This window comes from Microcebus murinus, chromosome 6, assembly GCF_040939455.1.
Source record: "Microcebus murinus isolate Inina chromosome 6, M.murinus_Inina_mat1.0, whole genome shotgun sequence".
Taxonomy (NCBI): Eukaryota; Metazoa; Chordata; class Mammalia; order Primates; family Cheirogaleidae; genus Microcebus; species Microcebus murinus.
Window position 1 is genome coordinate 96,732,919 of NC_134109.1, and position 21,664 is coordinate 96,754,582.

The 21,664-nt window shown below is 33.6% G+C and overlaps 1 protein-coding gene across 2 annotated transcripts in view; it reads right to left on the reverse strand.

Annotated features, from left to right (window-relative positions):
• Positions 1–900: 900 nt before the first annotated feature.
• The window catches only part of ICE2 (interactor of little elongation complex ELL subunit 2), a 52,277-nt gene continuing 31,513 nt past the window's right edge, over positions 901–21,664 (reverse strand). Inside the window, exons 11-15 of one of the 2 annotated variants that reach the window (XM_076004436.1) lie at positions 17,016–17,145; positions 11,900–11,984; positions 9,493–9,543; positions 6,352–6,610; positions 901–1,919 (exon numbers count right to left, since the gene is read on the reverse strand). In XM_076004436.1, coding sequence (XP_075860551.1) covers positions 1,791–1,919; positions 6,352–6,610; positions 9,493–9,543; positions 11,900–11,984; positions 17,016–17,145 — 654 coding nt within the window. In that variant the 3' untranslated portion in view covers positions 901–1,790. The remainder of the gene's footprint in view (positions 1,920–6,351; positions 6,611–9,492; positions 9,544–11,899; positions 11,985–17,015; positions 17,146–21,664) is intronic. The other variant, XM_012782989.2, reaches the window with a different exon arrangement.

Sequence of the window (21,664 nt, forward strand, 5' to 3'; positions counted from 1 at the left end):
TATCAGGGTTATCTAAATATATGGCCAAGATAATTTCAAAATAATAACTTGTAGGATCACAGATTTTACTATGTAAAAAAGTAATGTTAAAATAATGAAAGCCAAACCTTTCTGGTAGTCAGAAGTCTGAAGCAATCATTGTCCAGTTTTTTTTTTGTTTGTTTGTTTTTGAGACAGAGTCATGCCCAGGCTGGAGTGCAGTGAGGCCACCATAGCTCATTGCAGCGTGGCACTCCTGGGCTCAAGGGATCCTCTTCCCTCAGCTTTCCAAGTAGCTGGGACTACAGGAACACACCACCACACCCAGCTAACTTTCTTAGTTTTTGTAGAGACAGGGTGGTCTTGGACTCCTAGACTCAAGTGATCCTCCACCTTGGCCTCCTAAAGTTTGGGGAATACAGGCCTGAGCCACCACACCCAGCCCATTGTCAGCTTCTAAAAGAGCAAATTCCAACAAAATCCCTGCCTCTCCCTTGGTTCATTGCCAAATGATTCACAACTAAAACATTTCTAGGATAAGTGACTTAAAAAAAAAAATCTCAGTGTTTTAAAAAAGGGAATGTCAGGATAAGGAAATAATAGATTTGGATACATAAAACTATTTTTACTAATAATTACTTGTTAAATAATTTTAAAAATATCCTATAACCAAAAAAATCAAAACAAAACCAAACTTGGTTGAAGAAGATAAATATTTTCAAGAGATTTTTAGGCTTAATTTCTTATATTAACATAGAACACATAAAAAATTTCAAAAACAAAGCAAATATTGCCTAGAATCACAAACTTGTATTTTACGAAATACACACATTATTTCTGAAAATTTTAGTGTTCATTAAAGAACAGGGTTCTAAAAATTAAAGTTTGTTCCTTTTTAAGCCCAAATTTGCTACAGTAACATCAGCTGATTATGCCCTTTTCTGAATTCATCTGTGGTCCTGGAAAATTTACTCAGTGTAAATGAAGAAAAAATAGCTTATCCTTTAACATATTAACCTTGTTGTTTGAACAATGAAATTTTTTTCTGGAAAATATACTCATCTCTGCTTTCAGTAGTATATTTCAACACTCAGTGTGAATCTGTACCAAGAGATAGAAGCATTGGTCATTAAATCTGTTACACCACAAACTTTTTAAAAAAACAAACTGATAGTTACCCAGCAAGAAAATGATAACTTGTAACTTTTCAGAGGCAGGGAGTTTTTTTATTTTTGGCTTCTGCAATGGAATCTCACCAAGTTTTTAAAGGTATTAACTTTATTAACCTGCAAGAATCATCAGTTTAAAGTAGTATGTAACAACTGTCAAAATGAGTCAGAAACAAGGTTTACAATGCTCATAATTACATCTGACAATGGTAATAGTTAACCTTTTGAGCTAGTCTCAACAGACTGGCAATATATAATTCAAATTATTAACATAACGAATAATAAGAGTTGTTCCTGAAAAAAAAAAAAAAACAAATTATTTATCTTTATAATTTTTAGAAAAGGTCTAATGTAAAAATATGTCTCTTCTTAATATGTTTCCCTGTTAGGATAATGTTAAAACATCTAGATTATATTCTCCTAAAATTTTAAGAGCGAAGAGCATAACATTCCACTTGATTGAAACATTCTTCACATGGCCAACATATTTTTTTCAAGGCACTCTAAGAACTCTTGAGGATACTATAGGAAAAATGTTCCTCTTGCCTACTGATCTTTTAAGCATATTTCCCCTCAAACTTTTCTAAATTAAACATTGTTGTAATTCGTTTTTCTGAAATTTCATTTTCCACGGTACAGTCCTTAAGTTATTTTTCTTTTATTTGAAGCCACTCCTTCATTTTCAACTTGCTGAGCAGGCAAGCAACTGCCTTTGGTTTCCATGGAAACTGGATTCCTGTGGCTGCGTGTAGGCATTCTTGTTCCACCAACCTAACAGATGAAGCAAAGAACAGACTAGCTTAATGTAGTTACAACATACCTACATGAAGTCAACTCTGTATTATCCACACATGTACTAATCACCTTGGGAATGATCCCTTAAATAATTTTAATCTCCAGCTACTTGGCTGTTTCTAAACAAGTTTTAATCTCACATAGTTTTAAAGTACTAAATATTAAAACAGCAATCAGAGCAGGGGCTAGATCAGGGTACATGGAGAGAAGTGAATGGGGAAACCACTCTTTGTATTACACTTAGAAGAGGCTGAAATGTTAAATTAGGAAACAGGGAAGGGCAGGCCTTTTGAGCAATGTGTTTGTAATAACTAAGCTGAAGGGCAAGAAAAAGGAAGAATGAAAAACTGGAACAGAGCAAAAGGAAATACAAGGAGAAGGTCAGAGCTGGTAAAGAGGGAGGAGAAATTCTATAGAGAAAAAAGAAAGACAATAAGATAAGGAAGGTGACGAAGATAAGGAAAGAAAATGAAGAGACAAAGTAAGAAAAAAAGAAGAATCCAAGACAAAAGAGGAAAAAAGAATAAAGGTCAAAGAAAGAACGGAAGGGAAAAGAGAAGAATACAAGTAGAAAGGAAAAACTGAAGGGGTGACAGAGAAGAGCAAGAAAGAAATAAGAAAGGGAGAAGGAAAAAAATGGAAGGGGAATATAGAGGATGAGAAAAGGGGAAGAGGGAGGTTGGGGGTGTGGGGAGAACCGCTGTGGTGCTGGTTCCGCCTTCATGACTACCCTTCCTCACCCTCGCTCGGCTCACACAGTCCAGGGGAGACGTGTTCTGCTCTTAGGACACAATCCCTTGTTAATTGTAGCACTATTACAGATGAGATTTGGAAATGCTGTCACCTCCTTGGCTACTGAGAGAGCATAAAGTTTTTTAACAAGGTGACAGAGAAAGCCAGACCTTACAGAGAAGAACTAAAGCTGTGTAGCTTAAAACCATTTCCACAGAACCTGTCCCCATCTGCCTCTATTTTCCCTAGCCACCTTGTACTCTTTCTGTTTCTTCATATCCTGTCCGGTGAATTCCAGGCTTGGGAGTGATGGGTGACACTGTAAATCCAAAAACACTGTCTCATATTCCTACCCCAAGAGAAACAGTATTGGCATTGCTCTAAGAGGCTGCTAGCTCACTAAGAATGGATCAGACTCCAGTTTCCCTGACCTAATATTTACCGTTTCCTTAAAACAGCACTTTTTGGTTTATAATTACATGACTAAAAAGGACAAAGCTGAGTAGGGATCTGAGTCTGCCAGTCTGTCTTCATGAATCTGGTGAACTTTTATAACATACTGATTAGAAAAGTACTGTGATTTTTAGATTATCTATATACCACTCCCACTCAGCTGGCATTTCCTATAAAGGTGTACTGAGCACACTAATTGTATCTAGTATTCTTTGAGAAAAACAAGCATTTTGAAAACTTCTCTTGCAAGATTGTGTGTGTGAGTGAGTGCACATGCAAAATGAATACTTATTATACAAGTTGCAGAAGGAGAAAAGGGATAAGTATAGAACTGCTGCTAAAGGACTGGAAGGGGAAGTCAACAGTAGCACAGGAAGCTAATGGGACCCTTCAATATGATATCTGCTTGATGCAGCAGGGAGGCAGACACAGATATCTCTCAGGCTTAGTGCCAAAGGCCGTATACCAGAATGAGATTTGAGTTCAAATGGACTAGAAACTACCACTATGAGATCAAATTGGAGGTAAAAACATTTGTGTTACGAGATTTCACACCATAAAAATATGCAGATAATTTCTGTTTCATACAGGACTTACTTCCTTGGTTTCTCTGATCTTACCCATTGCTGCTAACACTAGATCCCTATCTGTGCCTGGCTTGAGACTGGAAAGTCCCATTCCTATGGCCTGGCTAGGTGGAAGGGAGGAAGATAGGGTAATTACTATCAAATATAGGCCTAGATTATGGGGAGGTGAGCAGATCATCACTGAAAACTTTCTATCGGCTTTCCAAATTATATCAAATCAAATATATTAGTTATCTAATTGTCTAGTGAAAGCTGGGCTGTCCAAGAACCTGGTCCTGGACAAACTCGCTAAATGTTTGTTCCATACTAATGCATGAAGCATTTTAAAAAATACAAATTGGCCAGGCATGGTGGCTGACATCTGTAATCCTGGCACTTTGGGAGGCCAAGGTAGGAGGATCCCTTGAAGCCAGGAGTTTGACACCAATCTGGGCAAAAAGAGAGACTGACTCTACTAAAAATATAAAAAGTAGTCAGGCGTGGTGGCCAATGCCTATTAGTCCTAGCTACTCTACAGGCTGAGGCAGAAGGATTGTTTGAGCTGGGGAGTTAGAGGTTCGTACCATTGCACTCCAGCCTGGGTGACAGAATGACACCTTGTCTCTCAAAAAAAAAAAAATTACATATATATAAAATACGTGTGTGTGTATATATAAGATATATATAGATATATATATAAATCAGTATGTGCTGAGTGATATACCTATAATTGAATTGTTAAACTTTATATTTATATGGCCAAACCCTGAATATATAGAATCTCTCCTTTTCAAATACAGTTATGCACTAATGATGTTTTGGTAAAAAATGCAATGCATGTATGAAGGTGGTCCCATCAGACTATAATGGAGCTGAAAAATTCTAATCACCTAGTGACGTCCTGGTGTGATGTATCACCTTATCTATGTTTAGATATGCAAATCAGCGGCCTACAGTATTCAGTACGGTTACATGCTACACAGGTCTGTAGCCTAGGAGAGCAAAAGGTTCCTTCCTATGTGTGTACTAGGCTATACCATCTAGGTTTGTGTAAGTATATTCCCCATCATTAAGTAAAACATGATTGTAAGTTGTTTTCTTACTGTACTAAAGCACATTTTGGACCATGTAATTAAAAATATCAAATCACTGAAGTATTTCCAAAGCATAAAGCACTCAATATTATTTTAGTGTCACTCTATATGAATATGGAAGGTATAAGAATATTACTCATTTCTTTTTTTTTAGAGTTACCTTGTACAAACATAATACATTTTTCCTTTCACCTAAAGTTGTTCAGTGCCAAGGTATTAAACTCTTCATTTCCACTAAAAAGGAATAAGGGACTCCCACACAGAATTGTATGTTATAGGTAAGAGACTATAATCAGTAGTTTCTAAATTGAGATCATTCTCCTAGAAAAAACATAGATACTTCAAAAATAGTTCCATTATTTTTAAGTTACTGAAAAAATTTTTTCCTTGAGGTTATAGAAATCAATACTTAAACTAGAAATATCCAACCAAAATTGTAGATAAAAGAGCTTTAAATATTAACAACTTTCTCTACTCTTTCCCTTGTGCCAACTAGTTAACCACATTTATACTTTCTTGGCCAAAGCTAAAATGTGTCAAGAGTTCTCATTTCTAAAGGGATACTCCTAAATAGTAACATTAGGGTGGAGAACTGAAAAACATAAACAACCCTGTTCATTATAAATTATTGAAAAATCCTCAGCATTTGCATTCCAGCTATTTCTCAAAAGGACTTGAGGACAGTTACAGATTAATTCAGTATAAACATAGAAGGGAAAAAAGAACAGAAAACCCAAAGGATACACAAGTGAAATATGCTCTGGGGCAAAAATACTGGGATTATAGAACTCAGACAATAATTTTGATTCAAAAATTTTTGGCAGCAAGTAAGGAAAATACACTAAATTTTTGTTTCCTAGACATTCAGATTCATTTATAGAGAGCAAAACTTTTCCTACAATTAAACTCAAATTGGAATTTCTTACATGAGATAAAGAATGAGTGACATGGTCCAGACTATATATAGCCATGCTTTATAAGTTTCAGATAGAGAAATGTCATTCAACTGGTATTTCTGGGAAGGGTTAATACTGAGTTACACAATACCTAGCAAAATGCAATTTAGTCCTTAAATTGTTTGGTTGTATTTTTAATACCACACTCTGTTCACTGATCACTAAAACTTGCCTTATTTTTATATATACTACTTATCAATTTTTAATTATATTAGTATCATGCTTTTATTATATGCATTCTTCTACAAATTGCCTCAAATAGTTAATGCAATTAAACAGTATACATAAATAAAAAATTTTTAAAAATACAACTTTGCTTTTCATGGGAATATGGGGATTTAACTATGTGGATGCCTTACCCATGCATCTATGGGGCAAGCTAAAAGAATTTTCTTTAGTTGACTTATAAACTCTACAAAAGTAAAAAGTTCCACTGACATAAAGAGCGAACTCAGCAGAGCATACACCTTTCCTATGGATATAGTTTTTAGAATGATACTGTGATTAATATGGCAAATGTGGACATTAGGTTGAAATATGGTATAGTCAGTTAAATAGATAAATAAGAAACAACATAATGAACACTCGATTTCAAAAAGGATCTTACCTTTTGTTGTGTTGTAGGATCCAGTGATTTGGGTGGAAAAGTACAAGGTATTCTTCCATGATGGATATGATACGGTAATAAGAGATTTGGATCTAATGGGACCCAGGGAACTGACAGACTAGAAGGTACACCAGGAAGGCCACAATGTGTTTTATGCAAATTATATGCTGTTCTAGTAACTTTTCCATCAGAGGTCTTATAGATCAGGAGTGAAGAATCTTCTGCTGCATGAGACAACAAGTAGGAACCCTCCTGCAAGCTAAATGCACACAATGAAACTCATTGGCTCATTGCATCAATTCAACAGCATTTTCTTAATCATTATCTATTAGTAAAACCAAGAACAATTATGGGAATAGAATACCACCTCTAAAATTATTTTTATGACCAAATAATATTTTAAAAGTCTTTTAAACTATTTTCCTGCCTTTTACACAGTTGTTTTAATTTGTATCCCGAAGTTCAGAATATCTGGTCATTTTCGTTTTACTTTTATATGTCAATTTGTAAGATTTCATGTAATGAGAAACAAGTATTATGCCTAATGAGAAACAAGTATTATGCCTAATTCCCTAATCCATGGACAACAGACGTTTATACTGAAAAGTCTTCCTACAGCATTTTCATTCATTCAACATTGTGCCTACTTTGAACCTAATGATAGGTGAATGGAGATCACTACATTGAGTAGTTTAAAATAAAGTGGAAAGAACAGTCAACTGAACAATCATAATATGATATGAGTTGCTATGAGGATAACAGAAACAATAGCAGCTAACAGGTATTGAATATCATGAGCTAACTATTGTAGTGCTATTTCATATCCATTTTCTCATTAAATCCTCATAACAAACCTTCAAGCCATAATATTAAGGAGACAAATTTGGGCTAAGCGACTTGCCCAAAGTTCAGAGTGTAGGACTTAGATATAAACCCAGGCAGTTGAACTGCACAGGCCACATCCTTAATCACAATCCTCTACTGTCAAAATAATCAGCCATGTCAAACATCAAATCCACATTTTTCTTTCCTTTATAGAAAGCTTTCAGGGATTCAATGTACCATTACAAAGAGCTAAAAGGTTATGATTAATACACCATGATTTCTTGGGATTACATACTCTTGTGGAGCAAATGCGCTAAGGAGAACATAAGTTCTTTCCCACAATATATTATTAAAACTAAAGATTAATCATACTTTAGCTATATAGATCTCTCTACAAACCTAGTAAGTTACATTTGCATTAACTTTTTTTAATGGAAAAGTAATAGGTGTTGACAAAGGAGGTCCAGAGGATTATTCTATCCTCTGGGAAATTTTTTTCCCCAATCACTTTCTTATTTCCACATAAAGAAATAAATAATAATTGATTTGGTGGTAGGAATAAATAACATTTCAAAGGCTGAAAATCATGTATGAAGAAAGCTTTGGTTTACAGAGGAATTATATCTAGTTCATGGAGAATGAGAGACACTCCAAGGAGGAGTTATCTTAAAAGTGCCATACAAGTGCAATGTACATAGACAGATATAAATTGTGACAGGCAGATAAGAGTCTCCTAAAAATGTTTATATTCCAAACCCTGGAGCCCGTGACTATGTTACATTGCATGGCCAGGGGGAATTAAGGTAGCAGATTGAATTAAGGTTGCTAATCAGCTGACTTTAAAATGGTCAGATTTTCCTGGATTACCCAATGTTAATCATAAGAGCCCTTCAATGTGAAAGAGGGAAGCAGAGGAGACTCAGAGAGAGATGTATTAATAACAGTAGAAGAGGTCAGAGTGATGCCATTTGAGGAAGACTCAACTTGCCTTTGTAACTTTGAAGACAGAGGGAGAGAGCTACAAGCCAAGGAATGTGGGTGGCCTCTAGAAGCTACAAAAGGCAAGGAAACAGATCCTTCCCAAGCCTAGAGAAAGGAATGCAGCCCTGGTGATGGCTTGATTTTAACCCAGTGAGTCCTGTTAGACCTCTGACTTACAGAACTGCAAGAAAATAAATTTATGTTATTTTACAACACAAATTTTGTAGTAATTTGTTATAGCTGCAATAGAAAACTGATATAGAAACTAAATACTGATAATAAAATTTCAAAAAGCATCTGGCAAATTTCATGTATAAGCATTATGTTTCACATGAAGAACAGAATATATAAAATAAAAATCCTGTCATAGAATCATTGAAAAGTACTTGGGACATTATTGCACTTGACATTATTATTTTACAAATAAGGATACTGACATCTAGTTGCATAATAAATGGAGTTAGAACCAGAACTCTGAGATTTTGACTCAGTTCAGACTCTTAAATTATTTTCAAATTTATCTTTTAGTAAAAGAGAAGAAATGTAACAGAAGAAATGTAAAAGTTCACATAACAAAAGAGTTTAAAAAATGATCAGGTGGAGAATCCATCTTCCAAGATCTGTCATAGAACCAATGATTTTGATCACTAGCTCTTATATTTCTTTATCCTGAAAATTAAAACAATATAGCTATGGTAGGCTGAATGATGGTCCCCATAACATCCACATCCTAATCTCCAGAACCTCAGAATATGTTACATCTAATGATTCCACAGATGTGATTAAATTAAGGATTTTAAAATGAGGGGATTATCCTGGATTATGTGGGTAGGCCCAATGTAATCACAAGGGTCCTCATAAAAGGGAAGCAGAAGACACTACAAAAGAGAAGGCAATGTGATGTGGATGCAAAGATCTAGTGATATGTTTTGAAGATGGAGGACAGGGCCACAAGTTAAGGAATATAAGTGTTCTAGAAACTGAAAAAGGCAAGGAAATGATTCTCTCCTCAGAGTCTCACCAGCCCTGCTGACCCCTTGACTTTAGCCCAGTGAGATTTTTGGATTTCTGACCTTCAGAACGATAAAGAGAATACATTTTGTAGTTTTAAGCCACTAAGTTAAGAAGAAATTTGCTATCGTGGCATTAGGAAACTAATATAATAGTCTTATAGGAAAATCTAATTGTAAGCTCATTAAAGTCAGATACTATCATATTATTTTTTAAATTTATATTTTTACAATTTCAACTTTGACACAATAATTTTTGCACCTTTAGGTTAGCTGCATCTAAGAAAATCAGACATACCAATGTAAATGTCCAAAATATACTTACCTACATAGTTTCTTTAGAATGTGTTGGAGGATGTTAAATAAACTTGAAATCCTATTAAACAGAAGAAATGCATATCAAATTAAAGCACAAAAACTTATGTTTAACAATCATAGCTCCTCAGGAAGACAAATGCCCTCAATAACAAAAGAAAACAGCAGATGATATAATGTGAAACAATACTGAAACTCATTTCTATGTGGATTAAATTATAATATTTACTTAATTCTTGCCATTTCCTGATTTCCCTTCATTAGCATACAGTATTTGGCTTTGTGTGAGTCAGAGCAGTTGTAAAGAGATCACTATTGTATATTCAAATCATACTTTAAAACATGTTCAGAAGTCTTTAGTAGTACTGATCTGCAGAAGAGTTTGCCTTTTAGAGATGGTGATAAGTTAGATTCCAAAGAAATTGACCACTAGTTTACATACATGATGACAGAGAAGTCACTGATTGGGGAAAGGATAGCAAAAGGGAAGTGAAATATAAGATATTATTCTAAAAATTTCTTTAGTACCTGTTCTAGGCCTAAACTAATTCCTTATTTATTTTTTATATTTTTTTGAGACAGAGTCTCACTCTGTTGCCCTGGCTAGAGTGCCCTGGCATCAGCCTAGCTCACAACAACCTCAAACTTCTGAGCTCAAGCGATCCTTCTACCTAAGCCTCCCAAGTAGCTGGGACTACAGGCATGCACCACCATGCCTGGCTAATTTTTTCCATATATTTTTAGTTGGCCAATTAATTTCTTTCTATCTTTTTTAGTAGAGACGAGGTCTCGCTCTTGCTCAGGCTGGTCTCAAATTCCTGACCTTGAGTGATCCTCCCGCCTTGGCCTCCCAGAGTGCTAGGATAATAGATGTGAGCTACTGCCCGGCCCTTATTTATTTTTTTAAAAAATAAATTTTTTATTTTTACTGGGAGTTTTACTGGGAGAGGTGAGACAGGTTTGGTAAATAGGATATGAAAATACTTTTCTATTCACATAAGAAAAGTTACTGCTCAAGAGAAGCAATGCTTATAATAGAAGTGCATTTATTTAAGTATAAGCAGAGAGTTCAAATTTGAACCTGGGACTCTTAAAAACCTGTGTCAAGACTGAAAGCTAGAACTGTGCAGCTAGTACAAGTGAGGACCACTTCTCATCCTAAGTGGTCAAACATTAACTATCAAAACTGTCACTAGCTCAGCCATGTGCTCTGCAGCACAGCACTCTAAGTCCCAGTTTCCTCATGTATAAAATGGAGAAGATACTACTGTCGGCCTTTCCCTGGAAGGTGTGAGATGCAAATGAGATACTATTCCTAAGTTATTTTCCTTTGCATTTAGGCACTTCTGTTCTGAGTATAATAAATTCACTTCAGTCTGTTGTATAATATAATGCTTGGTAGTAGGGCAAACTTTCAGAAATCAGAATGTCCAATCAGTGTGAACAATCTTGAGAACTAAGAGTCTGGGACTGTTCTATCCTTTCCCGATAAAGGGGTAAAATGCTTGCTTCCCATGTACTTCAAGATAGTGGGTACTCTCTGGCTCTAGCCTCCTTTGTCCTAACTAGAAAGGTTGGCACTACTGGCATTATGCTTAATTTGGAGATGGAGACAATTAATATGGATGGATCACAAATTGGGTCCAGGCTTTATCAAGGGATGAACAAATAAAGAAAATGTGGTATGTATGTATGTGTGTGTGTATGTGTGAGTGTATACACACACACATACATATACACCCAGCTCACATACACAATGGAATATTATTCAGTCATAAAAAAGAATGAAATCTGGTTATTTGTAGCATCAAGGATGGAACTGGATGTCATTATGTTAAGTGAACTAAGCCAGGCACAACAACAGAAAGACAAATATTACATGTTCTCACATGTGGGAGCTAAAAAAAGAGGATTTCTTAGAGATAGAGAGTAGAAGAGTGGTTACCAGAGGCTAGGAAAGAAAGGGGAAGTAAAGAGAAGTTGGTTAAGGGGCACAAAAAAATACAATTAGATAGAAAGAATAAGTTCTAGAATTTGCTAGTACAGTAGGGAAATTATAGTTAGCAATAATTGATTGTGTATTTCAAAATAGCTAGAAGAGAAGAACTGTAATGTTCTCAACACAAAGATTAATGTTTGAGGTAGTGGATATCCCAATCACCCTGATTTGATAATTACACATTGTATACAGGTATAAAATATCACATGTACTCCCAAAATATGTACAACTATTACATAATCAATAAAAAGACAAACACACAAACAAAAACAAAAAAACAAATTGGGTCTGGGAAGGCCTCAATGTATAAAAGGATTAAAAGTCTTAGAAATAAATTAACCAGTAGTTAGAGATAAAGGAGAATAAGTGACCACTTTAACAAGTCTTTCAATTCCTACCACAAAGTAAACTTTCTTACTTGAGTGCTGAAAGCTTTTCTTTTAATTCTTCTGAGGTAATTTCTTCTAGCAGGAAAAGCTTTGAAGTAAATGCATCAATATGCCCTAAAATAAAATATTAAACTTAAAAAGAACAAGCAACTGCAGTATTTAGAAAATAAAAATACCAACAAGTTAGCCAGTCTCCTTAAAGATGTTTTTACAAAATGTTAATAAGTGTAAAGGAATTTTACATGCTAAAAGATAGAGAAATATATATTTTATTAAGTCTATTAAGTAAAGCTATATTTTAAAATGACATAAAAATTCAGATTATGAAAGAAATACATATTCATTCTAAAATATTTGCTGAATGTAGAAAAGTTTACAAATGTCCATATACACAAAATCATTTCAAAGCCTACAATTTTTGAATACAATTGTTAAAATATGGGTGTTTCTAATTCCTATGAAAGTTATATTTTTATGGAGTTTTTTTTAGAGATACATGTACCAAATTCAAAGCAAGCAGATGAAGTCAAATTTAAAGTCTGGGCCTGTTCAATACATCTCTAAGACACACTTGGTTCTTAAGATAAAAATTAGATTATAAAAATCTGGCTTATTATTTTTTAATTAAAGTACACCATAAGATTTCCCATGGTTAAAAAAAAAAAAAATCAAAGCAGTCTGCTCAGAGTCTTACTTTCTTACAAACATGACATGAATCTAGAATTCCAAAAAACAAAACTGCAAATTCTCAAGATGACACCATTTTATTCATAAAAAAGTAATATGTACTTTCTAAAACAAAATAGGTTGAGACAACACCAAGGCCCTGAAATGTACCAAGGAAGAGTGATATAAAAGACAGCCCTGGGTTAAATGTCAAGTCAACACAAAAACCATGTTATAGTACCATAGTCAGAAACATCAATTAGCATGATGAGAGACAACGCTGAAAATAATTCCATATTTGTTTTTTTAACTCTCAATATCAGTTATCAAAACAAATTACCTGGAAAGTTGATGTCAATCACTGGGACTACAAAAATGCACATAATTTAATATCTCACTTTCATATCTAGCCCCCTTTCATATCATTTGCTTTATGCTCAGAGAATTAACATTTTTACCAAATGCCTTCCTTCTATTTGTTCCCATACCTTCGTTATCTCTTATGTGGAGTTTTAGTTTCACCTCTGCAACTCATTATATATAACAATCATTATACAGTGACATTTCTAATAACAGATTAATAGTTTAATAACCACAGGAAGAGAATATTAAGCACAAAATATTTTTAGAAATTTACTAAATATGCCTTTGAAGAGACTCACTAATAGTTCTTACTTTTTTTAAGGAAATAAAAAAGTATATATCATATGTCAAATATGGTCTGTCAAAAATAACTACACAGAGAATACCACACTATGTGCGATGAGTTTCTATATCCTCAAGGAGTTTACAACTCTTTCATCATTGGAGCTTTCTAACCTGTGGGCCTCAAATGAGTTATATGTGTGCTTAAGAGATTCATTTCTAGAAAAACAAACATCCCATGTACTTCCTATTAAATTGGAACTAACCAATGAGCAGCACATACATGCAGAGAGGAAAGTAAAACTCAGTGGAATTCAAGCAGGGGAAGTAGGGAGGAGAGGATGGGAGAAACCTACCTACCAGGTACAATGAACACTACTTGGGCAATGGGCACACTTATAGCCATGACTAAAGCATTATAGAAGCAATCCATGTGACCAAAAACATTTGTACCCCCTTAATATTTTGAAATAAAAAATTAATTATTTTAAAAAGAGTGAGATTAATCTCTTCCACCCTTGGGACAGCTAAGCAATGCCTGGGATGGCAAAAACTTCCTGGCCATTGTCCTTCAGCCATGAGCAATCTCTTTTGTGTATCACAGTGTGCTGTACAAATGTTTTTATGTGTGTCAAGGTTGGAAAGCACTGGTTTATACAGTATAAACAAAACCTTTATATAACACAAATACAACCTTAATATACATGCATTCATTTATACATACATGTATAAATACATATACATGCATACATACATTCATATGCGTACAGGAAGTTCTTGCTTTGCATGCAGTGTGGGACCATAAAACTAATCATACAGGCTGAAACACTGCAAACAATTTTAATACTCAATGGGAAAAATTACAATTGTTTCACTACCTTTAAATTTTTTGTCAAAACATTATAAATTCTCCATCAATTATAAATGTATAGATATGGAAATGAAAAAAACAGTAAAATTTTATTTAGTACACTGCAATTCAAAACATTAAAAACACTGAGAATTAAAGTGTTTTATTTCTAGACGGGTTTGAACAGTGCTTGTTGCCTTTTTATACAACTTATGATAGGAAGTAAACATCTTTTCTATGCTGTGAACTGTCATACTCCTAAGTTAGAATCAGCTTCCAACATTGCATGTTTTGTACTTTCAATGTCATGAAATATCTTCAGGAGTTCTTTCAATGTAAAACCTTATGCCAGTGTCCCTTCTTCATCCTTTATGTCACAACCACTTTCCTCATTTATGTCATGAAGTTCTCCTTCACTAAGTTTGTCTGGCAGCAAATCTAGAGTTTCTTGAACAGCAGCAGTGTCAACATTCCCTCTGCTATTTCTTCTATAATTCCATTTATGTTCGATTCAAATTTCACTTGAAGTCATACCACTTTTTGTTTCTTTGCTTTAATATTTGTTGGCCAATTGGCTCTTGCAATTATCTGCTTTGGTAAAATGTCACATGGGTTTATCACTGGGAGACATGGGGGCAATACAACTGAACGCTTTGCTTTCTGTGCATGAACTCGGTAACAGGAGCATGGTGACCAATCACAAAACAGATTTTGAAAGAAGTGACATGAGTGGTCACTGACTGTGTTGTGCCTTTGTTTTTTACGTGGTGATTTGTGAAATGAAGAGTCACCAATGAAATTTGGACTTTATGTAATTACTCAACTTTAAACTTTATTTAAAGTTAATATTAATATCATAACCAAAATCTGTGCTTATCAGAACTGTGCAAAGTGAGGACTCTCTGTATGTCAACTATATATAATAGAATTGATATATATTATAGGATTTGGAGGCTGGATACAGAAGTTGTGATGACACTATTTAGGACATTTTCTTAAAGGAATAAATCTTAATATTTTTATGGAGCAAGAAAAAAACAAGAGTACTGCAATCTAGGGAAGAGGGGGGCATGTTTATAGGAAAGCAAAGCAAACAAAAAAGAAAACAAGTGTGTTCATTCTACCTGAAAAGGAGACCATGAGCTATAGATGTGGTTCTCAAAGTGTGGTCCTATGGACTAGCAATATCAGTATCACCTGAGAACATGTAAGAAATACAAAGTCTTACATTTGCATGGTTTACTCCAAAAAAAAAAAAAAAAAAAAGAAAAGAAAAAATAAGAAATACAAAGTCTTAGGTCCTAATTCAGACCTACTAAACTAGACACTCTAGGCTTAGGCCAGCAAGCTCCACTTTAACAAGTCCTTCAAGTGATTTTCTTGAATAATTTAATTAAAAAGGTACACTCCAAAACTCATAAATGCTTTTAAAACAGCATTTTAAAATGTATTACCTCCCTCACATACCCATACTAAAAACAAAACCAAACACAAAAATCACAACCATACAATAATACATGGTTTTCACCAAACTGTTGTCACGGAAACCAAACACACCATCCCAGTACATTAAAATGAATGGCTCATAAGTTGATAAGATTCACGGAGAATAACTAGCACATAGGGCAATAATTACTTAGGACTTTTAAGAATACTTTAGATAAAGTAATCCATACAGTTGATGGCAGTTTTATCTGTTAAACTATACATTTAAAAAACTCAAACCTTACATGTTTTTGTCATGAATCTCCATTCTCTGTCAGTCATTTAAAAAAGAATTTCACTGATACGTTTTCTTTTGGCCCTTTCCTAAAATGTGTGTGGTTGGCAATTGCCTTCAAGCAGCTTGCATTAAGATTGTTGGTGTGAGATCTCTGGAGGAACAGTGACATTCTGGTTAGAGACCAAAAACTACTTACTACAACAAACTTCCAGCATGTGTATAAAGGGTGAAGAAGGAGGTAGTCCACCACCAAGTAGTACAGTTAGCTACTTTCTTTTTTGGGTTAAGCAGAGAAAATGAATTAATTATCTTACTAATACTGTCATAAAATATTAAAACAGATATTGATTAACCAAAATAGGAAAAAAGCGTTAAGTGAATAACTTTTTGATTAAGCAAGAAAAACAGACTCACAGCATTTATTACATACAAGGAATTATGCTAATAATTCAAGGAATTATGGGAATACAAAGTTTTATCAGACTCTGGCCTTAAGCTATTTATTGTCAAACAGGAAGAAGGGTTAGGTGTATGAAAGAATAATAAAGTAGAAAGTAACAAGTCATAAGAGAAGTAAAAGACAATGCATTGAGAGATGATGAGAAGGAAACGACTGAGTAAAGGGGCAGTTTGAGATGGTTAGGCGAGATTGAGAGGTATAAAATGAATTGAAATGTTCGAGATTAAGCATTCCAGTGGGAGAAAATAATACCAATAATGATTAGCAAGTAATCTATCATGTGAGATATGTTAACTGTACATGAACCCAGTCAATGCAAATTAAACCCCTTCTTAATTCCTGTCCCCCCAAAACAAAACAAAAAGTATAAAATCATTTTATCAAGATAGTATTTAAGATTCAAAAAACAATGTCATTATAATTTTAAGAAAATTTCAAAATATATGTATAAGTCAATTAAATAGTAAACCAATTAAATAGTGCTTTTAAAAGAAGCTTGCTAGAAAACATGTATCTTTAGTTATACTGTAAAATAAGTATTTTAAAAATAAAATTAGTATGTTGACATCCTTGCACATCTAAACAGATTTGGAATAAGAGGTAAATCGAAACATTTGCTTTAACTAACTCCATCCCACCATTTAATTCTGGTACAGGAATGGGAATTTAATAGAAAAGAATGTTAACATAATCAGAAAATTGAAAACAAAAAAGTACAGAGTGGAAGTATTTACAACTGAATTTAAAAGTATGTATTTACAAGGAAATTAAAAAGAGAACAAAGTCTCTTGTATAACTTACCAACGTAAAATGAACAGTTGGAATGCAATAAACTTTCAGTCCATAAGCGACAAAGTTCACTTTCAGTCAGAGCTTCAACTCCATAACAAGCTTGATACTCTACTTTTGGTAGTACATAAACTGGAAATTGCTGCAATGCAAGATTATACTTTTTCAAAACTCCATTGATTTACTATTAATAGCAAATATATTTGCCTATATAGCTTTGCCACTTTCAAAATGCTTTCAGGTTATCTTACCCCATCCTTTTAATTAGGGTGGGACTCAGATGGATACATTTGAGCCTAATAATAGAAGAACATTCCAAAGATGCAGGTGAGAGGTGGATGGAAAAAAGAAATCTCTCCTTGGCACTCCTGTCCCTAACTAGAATCAACATACCTCCTCACATATACAACATTTTATTTCTGTGAGGGAATGTGACTGACAGCAGAATCCTTAGAACAAAGCCTATTGTACATAACTGCCCCAAAGGTTCAAAGCTAGATCCTGGGAAGCAATGACTGTAATATATACTAAAAATTCTCAAGAGAATAAAAAAGGTAAGAATTTTTTGCTCCTTTAAAGTATTAGTCATACTGTCTCAGGCTCAAATACTCTGAACAGTTTGTTTTCATTTTATAAATGTATGAACATTGATTCCTACATTAATACCTGTGGATGCCATTATCGTCATTAACATAAAGGTTTTATTTTAGACACAAAGTGACAAATTATGTATTCAGAGTTCACTGCTCAGGGTACTACATAAATTAAGTAATATGACTGTCCCCATTATTGGTCTAAGAGGATATGCAAACAAATACGTTTGTGAAATAATGCAATATTAGTCATGTTCACTGTGCTCATGCCATCTCATCTGTCAAAGAAAATTCTGCTCTTAAAAAGTCTATTTCCAGCTACAGAAGGAGAGACACATGATTTAAGGTACTTACTCAAAGTGATATGACTAGTTAGTACTTTTGAAATTATACTAAGGTGTCGCTATTTATAGATTTGAAAGTATTTCATTAACATTTCTGAGTTACTGATTTTCACAAAGTGGCAAACTTAGTGGCCTTGGTACAATGGTGGTGGTAAGAACAAGTCACATCCAGTAAAATTTCTGTTATCAGCTGTGAGTGCAATGCATATGATTGCCTTTGAATTTTGTAAAACTTTAAAGAAGTGCTTCCTAAATTTCAATGTGCATATGAATAACCTGGTGATCTTGTTAAAATGTAGAATCAGGGGTGGAATTCAAGGTTTTGCACTGTCAACAAGTTGTTCCAGGAACCATACTTTGAGTAGAAAGGTCCCTAACTTGTCTTCCCAATAAAAAAAATAAATAATTTAATTAATCACAATTTAGTGATTAGGATAATTTTATTGTTAAAAGCATTTTAATGCATAATAATTCTTCTGCAAATGTTAATCCGCATATGATTTAGTCTCTTATTATCTTAGATCAAATAGGAGCTGAATAAATGAAGGCTCAGCAGGTTAAGAAATTTGCTCAAGGACACATGGCTGGTTTGTGGCAGAGCTGGGGGAAAACAGATAAAAAACAATCCCTTTTCTGGATCAGAAATGGGCAATACAGTTAATTCTATTTTTTTTAAATTAAAAAAATATACATTATTTCTGAATAGGAAATACTTGAGGGGATTTTCTTTGATAATACTACCATATCTATAAAAGTAAGTTCTAAATCTGGTTTTAATTTCTATATGTGTTCTACTGCCATCTCCAGGAAGCCAGGGGAAAGAAAGGCCTGAATATTTTATCTTTCCTTAGTATTTCAAAATTGAAATGAAAGTTTATACAAAGTTTTCATAGTATAAAAATGAAATTTACTATTTTCTTTTCCCTTTGACAAGTGGTTCCTATATTCCCCAGTGAAAGGTTTCTTGGTTCTATCTTCCAATTTTTCACATAAACCTTTTAAACTTTTATATACATTCCTAAATAAATATTTTATAGCTAGTTTCTCTCATCAAACTCTTTAGGTATCTTCTATTCCTCCTAACATTTGCCACCTTCAGGATCCTTTTTTATGGCCCGAGAATGTCAATATAAATCTTAAAATAACTGGATCTAAATTTTTGTACATTTTATTAAATAGCATACAGCACTTAGGATATTTGGTTAACTGAAACAGATGATAACATAATATCAGAACATCCAAATTTAGTTGGTCTGGATTTCATAATTTGTGCAGAACTCAGTAAATTCTAGCTTTATCTTGTGGTTCAAATTTGTCTCTTCACTTCATCCCACATTTGAAACTCCTTTGCAGTGCAGCTCTTATTAAGCAGAGTTTTTAAAAGGAAATGTCAATGATACTGGAAACTAAAATCTCAACTATGATAAACACAGAATTGAAGAACCAAAGAAAAACAAAGGAGAGAGGAGGTTGTTGAACATCAGAGGTTGAAGAGATTTCTTAGTACTTCTTAGTATTTTAGTATTTCTTAGCTTAGAGATTTCTTAGTTTTATCTAAACAAGCTTGTTTTTAGGTAGGAAATATTAATGAGGATATATTCTTAATTAGTTTAAATAGTACCACTTTAAAAATTTTCAAACTAGTTCCTCAATCTCCCTAAAGTTCCCTCCTAAACAATACCCCCTTACCTCTCCATTTTTCTCATTTATTCAGTACCTATTTATTGAATTTCTATGCTATAAAACATTTAGGTGAAATAGAGAGGAACAGAACATGATTCTAAGGGGCACACAATCTATTAAGGGGTTTAGGCCATGTATACCACTCAACTATTACATATAGGTGCAATATGATAAATGCTCACAAAAAACTTTCAAATTTTACTCCAAGTTTGACACATGCAAAAATGTAAGGTTTCTATGTGGATATTCTTTGGAGCTAAACTGTTTTGACGAAGAATGAATTCTCTCCTATAAGGTTATATCTTAACATTGACAAATTTCACTTTAGTCAAATGAATGGCAATGTCCTTACCAAGTTGTCCTGTTTAAGAATTAAATCAGTATCCAAAATTTCCCTAGGCTATTCTTACTTAAGAGACACCAGCCATTAACAATTCTAAGCGCTACAAGCTGAAAGAAATACAAAGTGGTTTGAGTTCACAGCCTAGGAAGTGAAAGAAATGAGGTTAGCCCCAAAATAAATCAGAGACAGAGAAAGTAAGAATTAAAGAAATAAAACCTTGAAAATACCATCTATAGCACTGATACTATAGATGCTTAAGTTTATGGCTTTTAAATTTATCACAGTTAAATATAGATGAAGCAGGAAAGAAATTAGCAAATAAAGTAACCTCTTAATTCAGAGAATATTAATATTTATCTAAAGGAGACTAACATCAAATTTATTTTGTCATTGCTTGATTTTCTCTTGTAAAAAGCATCACCCTTACATTTAATTTGAAACTACTTGGTTTCTAAAATTTCAAGCATGAACCCATAATGAAAACTAAATTATGAGAATTAGAAATTTAATAATTTAGGAATTTAATAATTTATTCACAACCTTCCTTCTACTTAATAAAGAATAAAAATATTATCAAGCAAGAGTTCCACTAAGTTCATTGGATTCTGATAGACAAAGCATACATCCTAGATCTGGATGGGTTAGCTTTAGAGCTTGTCATGGTAGTCAAACCATTACAGTGGTTATTAGCAGTGTGGAAAGGTTTCTCCTATGTTTCCTTTTTAATTTTTTTCCAGTTATTCTTTGATATGATATAGTAGTCAGAGAATACTCCACGGGGTCAATGCTGGAACATTACTATTCTGGATTCATGTGATCTCTATCCCCAAACACTCACTGACATTCTGAAGTGGTCAATGATGATTTTTATTGGGCAGTGGGCTACAGAACAAGAGACAGAGACACTAAAACTTAAAAATAAAAAAAAGTGTACTATGACAAATGTATATAACAGAAAAAATTCTCTTAAAAAAATGAAAGACACTATAATATTTATTACATAATCAATTATAATACAGAAGCTTCTCTTTATCAGAATTCAGTAGTCATTCACAGAAAAATTCAAACTTATCTGAAAGAGAACTTCAAATACCAAACATGGAAAATTGCTGAAAGAAGTAATGATTCAAATTGTAGCAAATACTTTTTTTTCCCTGAGGAAAATATTTATAGCAAACCCAAAAGAAAAAACAGGGAAAAAAAGAAAGGAAGAGATATGGTCTTCTAACAATCCTGGAAAGACCAAATGTTTGTGAAAGACTATCTTTCAAAACTTGGACTTCTAAAATGAGTTAAGACCTAAATTTAGAGAGAAAGGGGCTCATATGTCATAACGGAAATCCAAATTTACAGAGAAAACAGGAATATAAGTGCCCATCTAGGTCAAATCTATGATGTATAGTTTTTCATAAAGTTTATACAAGTTGAGTAACCCTTATCCAAAATGCCTGGGACCAAAAGTGTTTTAGATTTGGGATTATTTTTAGATTTTGGAATATTTACATATACATAATGAGATATATTGGGGATGGGACCCAAGTCTAAATATGAAATTTATTTATATTTCATGTATATCTTATACACATAGCCCGAGGATAATTTTATACAGCATTTTTAATTATTTTGTCCATGAAACCAAGTTTTGACTGCATGTGGGCTGTGACCCATCACATGTGGTCAGGTTGGAATTTTCCTCTT